The sequence below is a fragment of the Anomalospiza imberbis genome, chromosome 7, assembly GCF_031753505.1.
Source record: "Anomalospiza imberbis isolate Cuckoo-Finch-1a 21T00152 chromosome 7, ASM3175350v1, whole genome shotgun sequence".
NCBI lineage: Eukaryota > Metazoa > Chordata > Aves > Passeriformes > Viduidae > Anomalospiza > Anomalospiza imberbis.
This window is the reverse complement of record NC_089687.1, coordinates 24,284,608-24,303,748: the sequence shown is the minus strand read 5'-3', so window position 1 is coordinate 24,303,748 and position 19,141 is coordinate 24,284,608. Positions and strand designations below refer to the sequence as shown.

Below are 19,141 nucleotides of genomic sequence, written 5' to 3'. Positions count from 1 at the left end.
TACACACCCACATACACAGGGTTACACCTAGGGGAGGACGTAAGCAGGCATCTGAAGTTGTGGCTTTCCTCTTGAACTTTGATACATGGAAGAAAATAATGTTTGTTTTTGCAGTCCCAGATACTGTGAGAAAAATGTTTTCCAGATGCATTGCTACCATAAATATTAATAAATTGTATATTTTAAATATCAAGTTTCTCTAGAAAATACCTGTTTTCCATAAAATATCTATTCTAGATGTCTATGAAACTTCCTGTATTAAATTGTACAATTGCAATTCAAATATATGTTACTGATTACAGGAGCTATAATTATCATTGCAAAGGCTTAACATTTCTTATGATAACGATAAAGTAATTTAAAAAAACATATTCAGATAGTAAAAATTTATTAAAATATTAAGTGCTCAAAGGATTATAACAATGTATTTCAGCTTTAGATTGCTGGACATTGCTATCCAAAGGAATTGTGTCTCAAATGCATTTTTACCAATGGTATATAAGAGAAAAGCTCAACAACCTTACAAAAACCCAAACCAACAAAACCATTTCTTGGCAGTTTCTGAAGGGAGACAGACAACAGGACAGACCAAAACACAAGGACTTAATGGGACTGGCTAGGACTGGGAGACAGGTCCCCCAGCAAAGTGATGTGGAAGTATTTGCTTCCTGCAGCTTTTCTGCCTGTGCCTATTTGGAGCTGGCAGCCCAACAATCTTCACATGCACTAATACAATAACAGTATTTTTAAAATAGTATAAGAGGCATAGTGAGAGAGCACTCAGATATAGCATTTCAGGATGCCTGCCTTGGCTCCCTCTTACACCAATCTGCAGCATTAGAAGTCTGCAGGCAAAGTGCGTTGGCATTTTCTATAGACTGCATCATAGTCTGGGGAGAGCTGAAACATTTAAGTACCGACACATCCTTGTAGTTCATCTTCTGTTTTTAGTGCACTCCCCACAATTTCAGTTTCAGGTACGTTCATGATTCAGTGAAAACTATTATGGAATTAAAAATAATAATAACCGTCCAAGATCTTTCCTTCCTATGTCATTCACTATGTTCTGGTATGAAGCACTGGCTTTTGAAATAGCCTGCTGTAGGGATGAGCTGTGGAAGCACTCGTGGCATAGCTCCTGCTTGAGCTATTTCCCTGGTGTCTTAGGAAAGGTTTATATCTTGTTTCCAGCCAAAGACAAGGCTTCTGGGATGGCAATTCAAAGGTGTTGGTTCTGCACCCTTTGCACAAGTTTTGTTGTGGCTCTGATCTGCCTCAGCTCCTCTGGTGTGGTCAGAGACTACTGCAGCATCACTCTGGAGGGGAGAGCTGGAGTTCCTTGTAAAACAAACCTGATTAGGGCTCTGGCTCCTAAATTCACCAGTGCAGATGCAGAGAAGCACTAAGTTGCAGTACCCTGATCCAACAGGCTGCCTTTGCAGAGCAAGGCCTCAGCTTGGACGTGGCAATTCTTCCAGTGTGTCTGTCAGACACAACTTTAATCCCCATTGTAGCCACTGATATGTGAGTGATTTAACAAAGATATGTTGAGCTGTGCTTTCCCTGGGCTTTGCAGCTGATCCCTCTCCCCACAGCAACATGTCCCCAGCATATTGCTGGGGCTGCCCAGCAGCATCAGAGGGCCTCAGTGTGCCCCTTCTTTCTGCCTTTTTCTAAAAAAATGATGAACAGCTTCTTCCCTGCCTTTGCCCAGACAGGAGCATCAGCTTCACAGCTCTTGGTGCTGGCCATGAGCAGAAAGAGAGGGAGAAAGCATGAACACTGTGCCTTTGCTGTGCACACCATGGCTGTTCATGGACAGGTTGGCCCTTTGGGGCTCTGCACTGTGCCTCACTAATGGGTGCTAAAATCAGATAGAAGCCTTCCAAGAATAAAAAATTACATATTCAAAATGACACTGAACTTTTCCTTTCAAAACAGCATTGCAAACAGGGTGACTCCCACTGAGCTGCTGGAAACAGTCTGCTATTTATATATAGAAAATGCAAAGAATCTAAAATTTGCTAGGGTGGTAGAATGTAGAGTAGATCTCATCTGCCTCAAGAGTGCCAAGTGCTGCTACAGGCAGGTCAAGAAGAAGATCAAAAAGTCTTTCTGAGCAGTCACACAGTCAGTAGAACATTCAGTGAGAACTGTTGGCCTGGTAACAGTCTAACCCAAATTTCCATTGCCAGTTTTTATCCATAGAATATCAGGTTTGGACTTTTTAATGTACTAACTATATATGTGGATACATAAAGCCTAGATAAGTAAAAAGATACAGCTATTTCTGTTTATCAAAGCTCTTTAGTTAAGATAATAATTCCTCAGCAGTATGGTTTTAATCAGAATCACTTTAAAGTTACTTTATCTGAGCACAGAAGAACTTACACTGTCTATTCCAGTCCTCCTCTGAAATTCACAGCTCTCCACACTTTGAAGTAATGTACAAACATTTACTGCTAGAGCCTATCCACTACCATCAATAGAATACACACATCCAAAACATAGGAAATGAGCTGGATTAATGGAACTTGACTTGAGTAGACAGTCAAAGATTCCTGCCTAATATGGACTATAGTTCAATAGTGCAGAAAACAGAACTCTAGTACTGGTTTTAGGAGGGTGTTTCAGCAAGAAGAGATGCTACAATTTTCCTCCTAAACAAAAACAGGGTAAATCTAATACATCTTTCAATAAACAGAACTGTGTATTGTACATAGGTTTAAGAATAAAATTATATTCTATTATTTCCATATTAAGTCTTTAATGCAAAAGTTGACTGACTGTATCACTGAATTAAACAACTGAAATATTAAATTCAGTTGTTACTGTAATTTTTTTAACAAAAGTTAAAATATAGAACACATAGAAGATAAACCAATGAAAGAACTTCCACAGTTTCGGAGTCTGAGGCAGAAAACTCCTATGCCAACACACTTTCCCAGGCAGAAAATGAAAAGTCACCAATTACCTATAAAAGCTCAGCATGCCAATTTCAGAACATGTTCTTAAAATTCTCATTTTTGAATTTGAGACTCTTCAGATGTCCCTTCTTTCTTGCCTCTTCCTTCTCTCCCTATGAGAACATGCTAGACCAAAAGATATCACACCAGTCCTCAAGGTCCTGCCTGCAGCATCTGCAAGGGAAGGACTGGGACACACCTGGAGGCATGCCTGGAGGACAGGATCTGGGTTTTGGTGACCTGGGCAAGGTGGCTGAGGCACAATTGTTTGCTATTTCCTATATAGGTGTTGGGAGTAGCAGGAATGAGGCTGCTCTAAGAGTAGGGACAAGCCAGGAGCCAAGGCTAAGTGGGCTACCTGGTATAAAAATATCACAATGCCTAAGCAGGACCTACCTTTCCTAAATCCATGCTGGCTGGGCTTGATCCTTTGGTTGTCCTCTATGTATCATGCGAGTAACTCAAATTAATCTGATCCATAACCTTCTCAAGCACTGAGGTCAGGCTGACAGGCCTCTACTTCCCAGGATTCTCCTTCCAACACTTCTTGTAGGTGGGTGTCACATTGAGCAGTCTCCAGCTGGGACTTTTCTGGTTAACCAGATCCTATGACAAATGATGGAGAGTGGCTTGGCAAGCTCTTCTGCCAGCTCCCTCAGTACCTTCAAGTGAATCCCCCTGGTCCCACAGACTCATGAGTGTTTACATGGCGCAACAGGTCACTAAATACTTCCTCCTGGATTGCATGGGGCCTATTCTGCTCCCTGTCCCTGTCTACCAGCTCAGGGAGCTGATTGCATAGAGGATAACTGTCTGTTAAATACTGAGGAAAAGTCTAAGTACTAAGTACCTTGGCCTTTTCTTCATCCTTGGTGACAATTTTACCCACCATGTCCAATAAATGATAGAGCTTTTCCCCATTCTGCCTCGTTTTTAGCATACTTATAAAAACACTCTTTAGTATCTTTCACAGCAGTGGTCAGATTGAGTTCTAGCTGAGCTTTTGACTTACAATATTTTTCTACATGACCTAATGACATCCTTGTGCTCTTCTTGAGTTGTCTGCTCCTTCTTTCAGTCTTTCTTTTGTCCTGAGTTCCAGTGAAAGCTCCCTGTCCAGCCAGACCAGTCTTCTTCCAGAACATGGGGATTATGTGCTCCTGCATCTTTAAGATTTCCTTCTTAAAGTTTATCCAGCCTTGCTTGACCCCTTAGTTATTAAAGATTGATTCCCACTGACACTCTCTGAAACAATGTCCTGAACAGGCCAAAGTCTGCCATTTACAAGTTCAAGGTAGAGGTTTTGCTGATCCCTCTCCTCACTTCAACAAGAATCAGAAACTACCATTTCATGGTTCTCTGGTTGAAGGTTGTCTTGAGCACAACATCTCTCACCAGCCCTTCTTTGTTTGTAAACAGATCTAGTTGGCCACCACCCCTTGTAGCCTTACTTACCAGTTGTATCAGGAAGTTCTCTTCTGCACACTCCAGGACAGCCCCCTCTCCTCTGATGGAGTTTCCAGGAGATATCTGGCAAGACAAAGCCTCTCACAAGAACACGGGCCAACAATCGTGAAACATCAGCCAGGCACTTATCGAACAGTTCATCTGCTGCCTCATCCTGGTTGGGTGGTCTGTAACAGACTCCCACCAAGATTTTTGCCTTGCTGGCCTTTCCTCCCCTGATTCTCACCCACAGGCACTCAACCTTATCATCACTGTCCTTGGCTCTGCACAGAATAAACACTCCCTTAATGTACAGAGCCACCCTGCTGCCCCTGCTTCCTCGCTCGTCCCTTCCAAAGAGCTTACAACCATCACTGCAGCACTCCAGTCACACAAGTCATCCCAGCACAATTCTGTGAGGGACACTATGTCATGGCTGTCCTGCTGCACAATGGCTTCCAGCTCCTCCTGTTTGTTACTGACACTCTGTGCATGGTGTAGAAGCACGTCAGCTGAGCTATCAATTCTGCCCCAGCACTGGCATGCTGCCCCTAGGCCTATCTCTACTGGTCTTATCTCCCTCCCCCTTCCAAGCCAGCTTAAAGCCCTCTCAAATCACCACTACCAACCCATGGACTAGAATCCTTTACCCTTTTTAGCCAGTGAACCCAATCTGTCTCCAACAAGCCTGGTGCCACATGGAACAACCCATGACTGAAAAAGCCAAAATGCCACCACTGGTGCAAGTCTTTAAGCCACACAATCAGGTGGGTTCTCCTGTTACTTCTCCAGCCAACAAGCAATGACAATGGTCACTGTCACAGCAAATTTTAGAAAAGCATGCAAAATATCTCTGGCAATACTGGCTGCCTTTATTCACTGCAAATCTGGTTGACCAATATTTAACAGCCACTAATAAACTGTCTGAATCTGCATATAATCCATATCAAATTCCAAGCTGGCAAAAAAAAGACAACACTAATTTGCAAGGAAAGTAGCAGTTTGAATCATTAAACAAAATAAAAACTGTCCATGCTCAGAAAACCATTATGCTAAGTCAACCAGGATAGGCACGTGTTCAATAATGATGGCTTTTCCTAAGGCACAAACAATTGTCAATAGAAGTTGATACCAGCTCAATTTAACCTATATGACAGATCCACTAAAACATTTTTCAAACAGTTTATAGGCATTCCTATATATGTAAGTGTCGCTCAGAAAATAGTAGCTGGAAGTGCCTTTAAAAATGGCAAAAATCTGTTATCCAGATTATGGAAAAACAGGTGCTTTTATATCCATTAGTTTTAGTACAGTTTTTAGAAACGTCATTTTGAAATGTCTTTATTTTAAATTATAGCAAAACCTCAGAAATCTGACTTCCATCAGTTGGATAAAAATTTGGCAGTACTTTTCATTTCTCAGGATATATTAAACACTAGGATTTGCACTGCTGAGATCAAATGTTCTTACAAGCTACAATTTGAAGCGCCTCAGATACTCGGGGACATTACCAGCAAGTGACTTCTCTTGGTGGAGTATCAGGAAGTCAGGCTGCTGTCTCCATGGAAGATGCTGCTGGCAGCTCCTGCTCAACTGCCACCAGCTCCTGAAGTGCTTTCCTCCATCACTCCCTGAGAGCTGCAGCTGTCACCTTTCTTGGAAAGCTGCTTTGAGCAGATCAAAGGCACAGAACCTACTAAGTGGTCAAGTGTGTTAATTGATCTGGCTGGGGGATAAGGGGAGCAGGTTGAGTAGGTTTTGGGTTTCTGCATTTGCAAAGGAAGATTGCAGACACGTGGGTCTGGCTGGCTGATGTCCTGTGGTGTTCTGGAATGGAGCTATGTGCTCATGCAAGCTGCAAAGCAAGGCAGAAATCTACTGCAATTTACCCCCTTGTATGGATTGCCACATATCAGTGCTGCCAGAGTTTGTGTTTCAGCTTTTCAATGTGCAGAATAAGGTTTTCAAGAAAACCCTGCCTCTACTTACAGGGACGAACTCTGATGAGAGGTCACCTCACCAACTTCTTGGACCAGCAACAGAAGCCAATAACTTTAAGACAGCAGTTTTAAGTGTTAACACTGCTCTCACACTTCAGGGTCCCTGAATATCTGAAAACTTTTTCAAAAGCCAAGTCCCAAGCTTTCCTGCCGTTCCCAATTCTGTGTACTGTTTGATCAAATCTATCTTATTTTGCTTAAGAGTAAACCATGCACAATACAAAACACTGACACAAATTATAGGCAAAATAAATATTTTATTGGTTTAATATACACTTTTTAAAAGAAATCAGCCCTTGTGTGTCTTCCTAACACAATTTAAAATTTTATAAACTTTTTCATATAATATTGTAATATTTGAAACTATTTTTGATTAAAGACCTTGACATAGTGTGAAGAGTTTTAGTATATGGAAAAGGCAAAGGAGTAGAGAGAGTTCAAGCGCAGCCAAAAGGGATATTACATATCCACTAAATGTCTATTTGACCACATAAAAACTCCAATGACTTCCAATTTTCTCCACTGGAACAATTGGATATTCACCAGGGCTGACTGAAAATAAACTCTGTGAGGGATGGAGAAGGAAAAGAGATTTTTTTCCATTTTCCCCATAATATAAGCAAGGTCATTCATGCATTCAAAGTTGAAAATCCTAATTGCTTTCAGAAGACAGCATTTTTATTGCATTTTGGTTAATATGAAGCAGAACTTCTCTTGGTATGACTGCGAGTAGTCAACACCAAAAAAACACAAAAACATCCCAGTGCTTAAATAAGGCACTTTCCTATACAGGGATGAGCAAACAGCAAGGAAGCAAATAAAATTAGTTAAAAGTTGTCTTCTACACAAAGATAAGGCTTTCAGTGTCAGAACTTTAAGTAGTTTTAAGAGTAACCTCATGTCATTCTACCACTCTGCTAATAGTAACCGCCTCAAGAATTAACAGCAATTTGTGTAACAGGATTGTTTCTTTTGAAGTGGCACTAAGTAACAGCAGTGGAAACCATTATTGGTTATTTCAAGCTCTCAAAGTGGATCAGTTATTGCACAATAAATACCTCATAGAGGTCAGTGTTTTGGGAAGGGTTGTTGTGGGGTTTTTTTCTTTTAAAAAAGCTAGGCTGAATGTGTATGTGTTATTTATAAATTGGTTACATCTGGAAATCTTCAAGTTTCATGATGCATCATTAGACAAAGAAATTAGCTACATAAAAATTTACAACAGGGACATACAAATAAATACAAAACCTTTCAGAGTGACATAATTTTGCTGATGCTTTAAGGAAAGTAATGTTAAAGTGTCTAAGTCCTTACAGATGAACTCAAGGAAAGGTCCACATTGGAGAACCAAGCGCCAAACACAGTAGCCCATCTCAGCAGCTTTAACACTTCCTGAAGCAAAACCAACTTGGCACTTTCACCAGTGGGTGCTGCCCAAAGCAGAATCCCACAGCACTTCCGACTACATCCAACCTTAGAGAAAAAAAAAGTAAGATGAAGACCTAAATTAGATGTTTGGAAGTCTGTTTGTTATGTTTAAGTATGTATCTTGATACTATTCATATCTAAGGCAGGCAAACTGCAGAAATCCTCTTGGCATGATGCATTCACATAAAAAGTCATCACAGAGCACACTGAAACTAAACATCAAGGACCACTCCATGAAAGCTGATAGTAGAATGGGCCAAACTACAAACCAGCTGACTTTCCAAATCTATCCAGGATTATCAGTATTCTCTGTATTTAAAGAGCTTCAAATTTGATCACTTATGTTTCAAGGAGAAAATGCAAACAAAGCAAGGTATAAAGTTAGCAACGATATTTAACACAATTAAAATAAAAATAAAATCTGGTTCTTGCAGATCCCCAAAGATTACCTGTAGTACCAGTTTCATGGCTGTGTATCTTGTTTTGCAGTTGCAGATCTGCTTTGGGGTGATACAGCTGCTAACAATCCACTTACTATTTCTCTTCTTATTTCACCAACAATAGATTCCTTTATCTGAAAGGGATTAGCCAAAGTTTAAAGGTCAGCAATTTATATAAACAATGGATAAAATGAAATGATATTGCAGATATGTTTGACACTACCAACATGCACCACTAAAATTCAACTTTCAAAACTGTGACTGGAAAAAACATTAGAATGAAAAAATAATTGTAAGTAATTCTGAAGTTCTTGCAAATTTTATAAATGAAAACCAAACTAGTTCTGTACTTCCAGATGGTAAATATATTTATGTTTTACACTTAGGATATCTGGTTTTATGCTAAGAAAAGAATATATTTCAACTACGCAAAGTTCTGAAGAAGAACATTTTAGGATGTATACATCAAAAGCCTCCTAAATGCACTATTTTTGACAAGCTGTTATACTCTTGAAAAGAAAGGCAGGATTTATCTCCTTCACTAATGGATTACACAGTAGAACAGGTCCAAGTCCATGAACATAAGCTGTTTTCAAATAATTCAAAAGGAGACAAATCTTAATTGCATACTTTCAGCAGGAAAGACAAAGAATTTCAGCAGTTGCTCACATCATCAATGGGCCACTGGGGTTTAATCTATGCCAGTGAATGCTATTTTTCACAGGATTTTGAAAAGGTTTTATATAAAACATTAAGTTTTATATAAAACACACCTAGGAGTTTCTAGTAGCAGGCATGTGAGTGTGGCTGAGGCTACAACAAAAAAAAAAAAAGAACAGAGCACTGCTACAGTAAAGAAAACGAAGGAGAAAAGGAGGCAAAACACAGTTCTACAAGAGCATATTATGCTGGAAAAAAAGCAGGGCATGACAAAGAAAAACAATATGGGCTTCTTGCAAGTACAAGAAATCTTTGGCACCAACTTATTTTTTTGAATGGTCTTCAGAAGGGACAAATCAGATACAGTTCCAAAGACAGAGGAGGACAACTGTGAGAAGGTGCAGGGGGGTAAAAGCCAGAGCCTGGCCCAAGGTCACACAGAAGCACTCAGCATCCCAGTTAAGCAATACATTTTTCTTTTTCATGTTAGTCTCCCCTTTCCTGGTGCGTCAAAAGGATTAAGCAACAACGTCAGAAGGGTGGCAGCAGCATTAGCAGCAGGTTATTTATCCCTTGTTCTCTTTGGCAGGCAATTAAATCCCTAAACCATTACTGTGGCAAAGTTCCTCATTTCATTACTACTTTGCATCAAACAGAAATTCAGAGACTATAATATTATTGGGAAACAGTTTCCAGTTGAGTTGTTTGCTGATTAACAGACAAAAGAAAAGCCATTGTGTAACAGAGCCTGTTTCACGGACAGCTGAAAGCCCAGAGGATGTCTGTGCTGATGCCCACACTGATGTACAAAGCTTTAGAACCACTGTCAGCATAGTAAGGGCTTTGGGATTTAGAAAGGTAGGCCCAGGGAAACCTGCACACAGCACTCCAACTGTCCAGCAGGCATAAGAGACCCCCAGTGCTCTCTCCACCTTTCTTCTTCAGTATCTCATGGGGTGGATCTGTGAGTATGCTATAGAACAGTTATATTGTACCCTTCTCTCAACAGACGGACAAAAATAAAGTCCACTTTCCAAAAAAAACTCATAAAAGCTTCCCAAATTAGCAAGTAAATTATCTAGTATGACAGTCAGTCTTGTAACAAAGTAGACATTGGACACAAAGCAGCTCCTGTTCTATTCTCAGCTCTCCCAACAGCTTCTGGCTTGACCTTGATTATTTGAGCCCTCTGCTTCTCACCTTCCTGTCTGGATGACAAGGCCACCCTCCACTGCCTCTTTTCACAGCCTCTGCTTCCTCCCTCTCCAGACTCAGCAAGGTCACTCCTGCGTGGTGAACGCAGCACTGACTCCTGCAGTGACTCAGTACCACACATGTGTCGTGACCAATGGCCAATATTTGTCTTTTTCATTATAAATAATTTAGAGCAAGGTGCACCTGCTATTTGCTCTGTAGAGGGCCCAGCCCACTGCTAAGGCTTTCCCTTTACAGAAGACAGAAAAGCAGTCAATGAATGCTCCATCAATTACTTTTATCAAGTGAATGAAAAATTGATCATTTGAGAAATGAGAGAGCCACTTATTTATGCTACATTTATTACGTTGATGCAACACCAATACTCAATATTGCACTGAAAGCACAGTATCACACTCATTTTTACAACAGTAAACCAACGACCTTCGTTTCCTAGAAAAGAATTACCATTACTGCAATATTATGTTGCTGCTAAATAAAGAACTGATTGAGAGTGAAGTGCACCACTTGTGGCAAATCTGGAGATTGGTGTTCTTTACTGACCAATGGAAAATGGGGACAAGGTTTTTCACAGTGCTTATACTTCTGATCTTGCAGTAAATTTTCTATAATTAAAATAATTCCTTCCTACTCTGTTTTTTTTCCCATACCACTTCTTCATGGCAGCAGCTGGTGAGATTTTATGCTCAAGATAATAAGATGAGGAACCCAACACCTGCACACATGAGCAACCTACAGACATTTTGAGGGATGTTGAGCTAACATGGATTTGAATGGAAAATGGAAAAAGGATGATTCACTGCCAGACCATCTCTGTCCCATTAAGACTCATTACAGCCTCTTAAAGCAGATGATGACAGGAAAATCATACATTTCCTTAAAGTGCAACTTCATTAAGTGTCATTTATAATGAAGAACTGTTAACAAAATCAAAACTTCCATTGCTCTTAAGCAGAAAGATCCTTAAACTAGCACACATCTTTTAAACTGGAGAAGAGCAGAGTGAGAGGGCCTGGTGGCCCTCCTAGTGACCCTGTGACGTACACAAGTCAAGCAGTAAGTACTTCATGTGATAATCCTGTGGAGGCAAGGCTGTATTTCATCAAGAGAGCTACTGTTTGCTATTTTAACACTTCATGTTGCTGACTGTTTTTCCGAGGGAGTTAGTCCATTAATGCCAAAAGTTAACACCGTGGGTTTTTTTCATGGAACAAATAGTTACAGGTCAAAGTTCACATGCATTACAGCCCACCCAGGCATATCACACCCACCACCTGGCTTCTCTCTCCCCAGCACAAGGTCACACAGCTACAGAGAATGGGAGGAATAAGCACGGGTTTAATATTTGTGAGTGCATAGATCAAGAATGCATCCTACCAGATTTCTTTCTTTTGACAAAGAAACTGGAATTCCTTTGCTAACAACAGGGCTATTTAAGCAAGGCATTATTTCAATTTATGCTCCGTTTTAACTCTTATGGAATAATAAAGATTTTCCTGATATGTGTTTAGTAGTATGTTCTGGCTCTGCAAAATCTACCAAGTGCTTTGAGCCAACACATCTCCACTCTGACCTGCAAAACTCCTTATGCTGAGAATCTTGAGTTGATCCAAAACCCACTGCCAGTTAAGTTAAACTGAGGGACAATCTCTCTGTGTGCTCAAATATTCACAAAGTGACTCAAGCTCAGTTGTTTGCTGACTACTCATCTTTGAATAGTAACCTCTCAGTTCAGCATGGATTCTTTCAGCATTACAAGGTCCTCAGTGCCACACAAACCAAATAACAATCTCTGTGCAAAGAGTACACATCTTTATTTGCTATCAACTAATGAAGCTAAAGAGGAACTTTCACAGAGGCTAACCTCTGGAAAAATATTGACTGAAATAATTCTGTCCTTTGACTTCAGGTCACTTTTTTTTGTCTCTGCTACTTTTGCAGTACTTTTGAATTACAGTTCTCCTTCCTATCTAAGTTTCTCCTTTAGCCACCCTCCACCATGACACTATTGCCCTCACACGTGGATTTTTACAGACAGCCTGGACACAAAGGCCACATCCTGGCTTCACTGCAGAATCAGAAGCACAGTGCAAAGTGTGCTAAATATCTCATGCGCCACTCTTCTGCTGAGTGGCATGCACCTCATCCATTTCACAGAAAAAGCTAAAGTAAAGCTGGTTCAATTTATCCACAGGCTCAACACATGCAGACCTGGAAGGCACCATGGCATTACAGCCTGGCCTGTTGTACATTTCTAAGTATGACACCTTACCTAGTCTTCAGTGGTCTATGGCAGAGCCATGCAAAAGCTTCAAGGGACAAGCTAAAGGCTAAGTGTCCAGTGACCCTTGGCTAAAGGCTAAGTGGTCCTTCTCCTGTGAAGAAGAGGGAATAAAACCCACAAGTTCTCGATGCCCTTTTCTGTATTCAGAGCCAGGTTTGCTCCATTTTTTCACAGGCATTTCTTTTCAGAACAAGTAGTTTATTTGGCTTCCTTTCCCCATTTATATTACTTGCCAGAGAGCTTTTCTGTCATGCCACTAACAAAACACAGTTTTAGTCATGTTTCTTAACTTGGCCCACAGGAAAAATAACCAAGCACTCCTCACTTTCATTGACTGCCAATAAAACTAGACCAATACAATTGGTCCAAAATCACTCAAACTCTGAAATAACTTCCCACCTGCCTTCAGCTTGTTTCACTTACATTCCCATAGTCCTTAGTGGCTGGGGTAGAGGGACTGGAAAGTATGCTCAGCATTTACTACAGCATTGTTTCAGAAACATTATTTCACCACTCAGTGAACTCCAGTTTGGCATTTTAACAAACAAACATGACAGAAATTTTCACCTGGGTATCTGAAATACTGCTGGCTTAACCAAGTAGTAGAGACAGCAAGTTCTTTCCCAGCGATACTAAGCTATTGATTTACATGCTAACCACTACCACTGAAAAAAATATGCACTGCTTTGCACATAAATAGAGCTGTGGCTCCAACACCTAGTGACATGTTCTGAGCTTTCAGACACAGCACAGGAACAGTATGGAACCTTGGCTGGAGAGGGAAGAGAAAACCGCAGTGGACAGGAGTTACAGCCAGCCTTGTCTTTAGGTTTCAGAAAACTCAGTTCAAACATCCCAGATCTCAGCCCCTCCTTCCTCACCTCCCGTATGACTTGTTGCAGCTCCTCCTGCTCCACTGCTTTGTGGATTTCATCAACTGAAGGCATGAGAGGGATTTTTTCAAATTTGTGCTCCACCTCTGGCTTGGAGTCTGCAAACTCCTCAGAGCTTTCCACCGGCTGTCCAGTGCCTGCTCTCAGAGGGGGAGTTGGTGTTAAGGCGACAGAGGCTCGGTATAACTTCTTGCTTTGACTCTTAGCTTTTCTACCTGTGTGACCAGAGCACACTGAAGAGGAATCAGAGTTTCCATGGGAGAATACAGACTCTGTACCCTCTGCTGGGAGAGTTTCCAGTCCAAGCTCTCCCAGTCCTAAACCCAGTTCAGATTTCAGAAATGACTGCTCTCGAATAAGCTCAGAGACCTAAGGATTCAGAAAAGAAACAGTCCCAAATAAGCATACAAAAAAGTCACATACAGACATAACTATGTTTCTAGCTATTTATTTAATCACTTACTCATTCCCTCCATGCAACAAATACAGCTATAAAATAAATACATCCTTTGCCTTTATGACTGCAACAAAGAGGATCATGAAAAGGAATGTGCCTTTTTAAAGCCAACATAAATAAAAATTGTGGCTCTTCCCCAAGCCACCAACTTTTGCAACACGTATACATCTTGCCAGAGCCATTGACAGACACACATGTAAGGGCTTGATTTTCATTTATTTGTTCTTTCCTTTCTGCAATTTTTGAACTACTTATTTTGAGTAGCAGAAAATGCACAGAAATATGAAAAATAATTTTCCCTAGAAAATTCATGAGGTAGTACCACCATTTGTATCAACTAAATGAGAAAAATATCTCACTTCTACATACTCCTCTTAAAAACTAACAAGACTCTACAGCTACTTACATCTATAGTTAAATCTACTTAAGGAAAATTGCAGCTGTTTTCAACAAAGCTATTTAAGGGAGAAAAGTATTTCTAAAATTATGTGTAAAATTAATCTCCTGCAACCTATTTTAAAGAAAAGCCTTCCTGGCTCTTTTCATCAGCAAAACACAGAGTAAACAATTACTTACTGGTTCAATGACGTTCAAAGGAGAAGGACATGACAGATTATCAGCACTTCTGCTTCCATACAAACCCTGAAAAATTAAGTTAAGTTAATGCACTTAGGACTTTCTTAGAGCTCCCAGAAGCTAGTATATAAACACGCAGCATCTCAGACAACTTTCTGTAAAACCAGAAAGTTGGAAACAGGAAGTGGAGCTGGTTGGAGAAAGTTAATTTCAGTCATTTTTAAAGCTGGACCTCTTCTATAAAAGGATTTACAAATAAAAAGATACTTATACAGTTCAAAGAACTCAAGTTTGGCTTGAGATCACAGTAATACCATATTTTCCTGTTCTTGTGTTTCAATTTTTTGCCCATGACAAAATACTGAAGAGGAAGATGTGGCCTGTGCTGCTTCTACAGAAGAGGATTGGATAAGAAAGAGAAATGAAATGCAGGAAGAATATATGCTATTTTTTGTCTGTGCTTCTTTTGTTTGGCTGATGACAGAACTGCAGTACAAAAAGAGAGGAACAGTATTTTGCTGAGTGAAAAATAAGAGTAAGTATATTGCCATGCCACCAATAAACACAGTCAAATGCCTTTTATCCCCATTCTTGTGCTTTTGGGGAGTGCTTGTGGAAGCAGAGCTTCTCCCACTGTTTGTCAGGGAGCCATGCATTCATCTGAAGGAGCTACAAAAGGCAATGGAGGAAAAAACTCATGACAATGGGATTTTCCCCTTTTTTTTTGGTTTGGTTTGGGTTTTTCTCTGTGGGTTTTTTTGGTTTTGGTTTGTTTTTGTGGGTTTTTTTTTGTTGTTGTTTTTGTTTTGCTTTGTTTTTGTTCCCATGGATTGGCAGAGCTAGAGAGAAAGCACAGTCTGTTTCTTGGTAGATAAACACTGTTAATGTCTCAGCTCTCTGTCCTCATCTCTCAAGAGAAAACCCATCACCATGCTCCAAAGATTTTAGACATGAACCTTAGCTACCAAAACTGTGAAAATTCAGGGTCATGAAGAGGAAAGAGAAGAAAGCACTGACAGAAGAGGTCTGCCTTTCTCAGCCCTAAAATCCCACGAGGTATGTATTGATATGTATGAACACCAAGAAAGTCACACACCTTTTCCCCAAGGTGAAATACTGACTGAAAATGAGACAATATGACCCCTGATAGTACACAGGGCGTCATTAGATTCCATCCCACTCCAAGAGTTATAACAGTTATTATTTGTCCCTGCTCATTGCAGGAGGGTTGGCTAGATGATCTTTAAAAGGTCCCTTCCAACCCAAACTATTCTACAATTCTGTGATGAGCATTACATTGAGAAAAAACAATGTTGTTGCAGAACTAATACTTACTATGTGTGCCTGAGGTCTGTAAGGTGAAGACATGTGCAGACTTCTGAGCTGGTCTTCCAAGGCAAGCAGACGTTCTTCCAACTGCATCTCCAACTCCTGTAGCTCCATGCGGACAGACTTCCTCAGGCTCTGCAGCTGATCAGCTTCGAATCTACAGCAAGGCCATCACAAAAAGAACAAAAGCATTCACTGCACTCAGCTCAAAGAGGTGACTGAGCACGGCATGCCACAAGTAAAGGACAAGGGAATTCAAAGCAGAACACAGAAATGTTAGCTGAATGCCTACATGGCACAGAAGTCTTTTTCCATTTATAGAAAATATGTATCAGTCCATAGAAAAAACAAAACAACGTAGTGTACCACAGAACCTTCTCCAAAAATTTTAGCTTTAAATGCAGAAGAAATCAGTATTTCTACATATATCTAATCAAATGCAAATTAAAACTGATAATAACAAGCACCACAGAGCAACGCAGTAATCACATGTTACCTCTCCTGCATGGTTATAGATTCCCCAGCACTCACAGCTACATTTTGGCCAGGAAGCCACAGTCCAAGGCAGCCAACTGATTTCAAACATGTTTACTTTTAAAGTGATAGGCCAAGAGCTGATTCAACTAAACTAAATATATAATCAGTTTCAAAAATTGTTCCACATCTGCTGCTACTGCAACTCCTGGCGAACACAATCACACAGAGCCAGAATATGAATGCCATCTGTAGCCTGCTGAGTAGCCACTGAAAGCTGGAAAGGCATCTGAATGCTAGAGTGTTCATTCTTTATTTACATCTACGAAAATGGGAGTGATCTAAAATAAAATCTTTCAGATTTTTTTTCCCCTGCAATATTCTATGTTCAAGTATCCTATGATAACAATCCTTAAAATTTGCAGCTGTAGAATCACTTTGGAGAAAGGATACAGAAAAAAATTAATTAGTGAGAAATAGGGATTGGAAGAAACAAAGAGTAAAAAACTCTAGAATGAAGATGTATAAAGAAAAGAGTAAGTAAGATTTTGCCAAAAAACTCATCTCCAACCCTGCTCAAACTAAAACTAATAGATTTCTTGCTGATTTCAAGGGCTGTAACACATTTTCTGACACACCAGAGTATTTTCTCTTTTTTTGTTTTTTAAAAAGGTAATTTTACCTTTCCTCCTCTGTCATGTGCTGATAAACTGTGGTCTGTTGACGCAACATAGTCAATTCCAAATCCATCATTTGGGTTCTGAATAAATTTAGATTTCTCCTCACCACTTGTAGCTCCTGGAAAGTATTCTGGGGAAATAAAAATATAATAATGAATTCCATGGGACAACAAATTAAAGTAAGTTTGGGTCCTGTAACCACATTTGCCCGGGTGAGCCCTTTGAGTTGACAGCACCTCAGCAACTTCAGCATATGATGGAAGCTGCATGTTGTGCCATCACAATGACTCAAAAAACCAGCATTTTCAGCTGTATCATACAAGCAAACACATGAAACAGTATTTATATTAATTCCTTTTTAACATTATTTGCAGGAAGTTCTCTCTTGATAACAAAGATGAGGAACAGCCCAAAGTTAGCACAATCTGTGACATTTAGGATGTTTTCTTGTATTTTATTTCAACTGAGTACCACTCCATAAACAGGGTCACTTACTTCATAGAGAGGTAGAATGGATGATCTCTGAGTAGTGTAACCAGTGGCAGCTGAAAGATCCTGACCCCTCATCACTGGGTACTAGGGAGAAGAAACAAACAATTTGAAATGGGAAATCGAATGCACAGACACTCCAAAAGCAGCCACTGTTTAAACACAACCTTCTGGCATTGAGATTTCTGCAATCCATGGAAATACTGTGCTGCAAGTAGGCAACCTTACAAAATGGCAGCACCACTTCTTAACTGACACATGTGCAACAAAGCTCAGCAATGCAAGTGTGCTGCTGGTGAAAAGCCAAATGAATCCTGTCTGACACAGTGAGTAGAAATAAAAACTAACTTTTTCTGCACAAAGCATTTTATGCTTGAAAACTTAGTAGTCTCAATTGTCTCAGTGAATGATAAAAAGATCAATTCCAAAACCAAAACTGAGCAAATTAAACTGTGTCCCATTTTGAAATCATGATTATAGTCAAATTTGTCATGGGATTTTCTTCAGTTCTTAGTTTGGGGAATTTTTGTTCATTTTGGTTTTCAATTTCACTATGTTGCCAACATCCAAAGACCCCAGCTTGCTAATGATCTCTCATGAAAACAAGATTGCTGAAGATTTTCTATTTGCATGTTGCAACAACACATGGAGCAAACAGATAAAATCCAGGGGTTTGTTACATGTAGAGACACAGCACAACAAAGAACAGTGGAAACAGCAAAAATATTTACCTTCTCAAACATGAAAGACAGCTTGTCCAATATAATTTTGAAAGAATTCAAAGGACTATTGATATGCCATGGAAAATCTGAAGCATGTTCATTCATATAGAGAAGTATTGCTCCAACATGATCACATCAAGGGGATGGGTTTATCTTTCCTCTGCCAGCTTCCTCTGTCCCCTATCAGCAACTTATCTACTCCTCCTTATTCTCTCTTAGAATCATATTTTTAACCATCTCAACTTTTTCTTTAGCCACTGAGTATGCTATGTGCCAAACTCAATCTCTACTGTACAAAACCAATCTCTGCTGTGAGAAGGACCAAGCCCCCAAAATGAAACTAATTTAGACAAAATATGCTTGAAGAAGAACAAGTGGGTTAATGTTATTATTCCCTCCAATGCCTTTTTTTTTTTTTTTGACTGAACCAGCTTGAGTACTGGATGTAATACAGAGATTTCTTTTTCAGCAGGTGTAGTTAGCATGGTATGTGTGGTAGAAGTACTGAGCACACTGTAACCTTACACAGATCAAGGCTGCAATTGGTACACTTGGGAGAATTCTCTAGAGAAGGTTAAGTTCTGCAAACACTTTCTCCCAGGCACACCATGAACACCACCTTGAGCAATGGGTGACATAAAACACAGGTGACCACAGCCTCCTGCTGCAGAGCTGGTCACAGTACCAAAACTTGTTCTGAGAAGCAGGACCAGCTAATACAACCAAAAGAAGACTGGACTCACCTCTAAATTCTGACAAGTGGCAAAGTCAAAAAAATAACAGGGGCCCAAAAAAGCCCACTACAGCCTCCCACCTGTAATATGGTGCAGGCAGGTGCATTTTGCTCTTGGGTTAAATGCACAGAAATTTTAGGTCTAAAACTGAACAGTATTCACATATTCACATATAAATGAACAGAGTCTGTAACTGCTTTGCCCACATAACGTCCTGCAGGAGCTTGCAGGATCCTAAGTTGGATCACTACCTAAGAAAACAGCAGAACCAGGATGGCAGAGGAGGAACAGCTGGCAATTAGGAGAGGAGGAGCAGAAGGTGTGGCAGAAATTGGTAAAACTTATGTG

The 19,141-nt window shown here is 40.1% G+C and overlaps 1 protein-coding gene across 1 annotated transcript in view; it reads right to left on the bottom strand.

The window, feature by feature from the left end:
- Positions 1 to 6,649: 6,649 nt before the first annotated feature.
- Positions 6,650 to 19,141, bottom strand: part of ITPRID2 (ITPR interacting domain containing 2) — a 31,156-nt gene continuing 18,664 nt past the window's right edge. The window contains exons 8-14 of the mRNA XM_068196034.1: positions 17,344 to 17,424; positions 16,851 to 16,978; positions 15,701 to 15,851; positions 14,366 to 14,431; positions 13,321 to 13,701; positions 8,290 to 8,414; positions 6,650 to 7,885 (exon numbers count right to left, since the gene is read on the bottom strand). Of these exons, the coding sequence (XP_068052135.1) occupies positions 8,304 to 8,414; positions 13,321 to 13,701; positions 14,366 to 14,431; positions 15,701 to 15,851; positions 16,851 to 16,978; positions 17,344 to 17,424 (918 nt within the window). The 3' untranslated portion in view covers positions 6,650 to 7,885; positions 8,290 to 8,303. The remainder of the gene's footprint in view (positions 7,886 to 8,289; positions 8,415 to 13,320; positions 13,702 to 14,365; positions 14,432 to 15,700; positions 15,852 to 16,850; positions 16,979 to 17,343; positions 17,425 to 19,141) is intronic.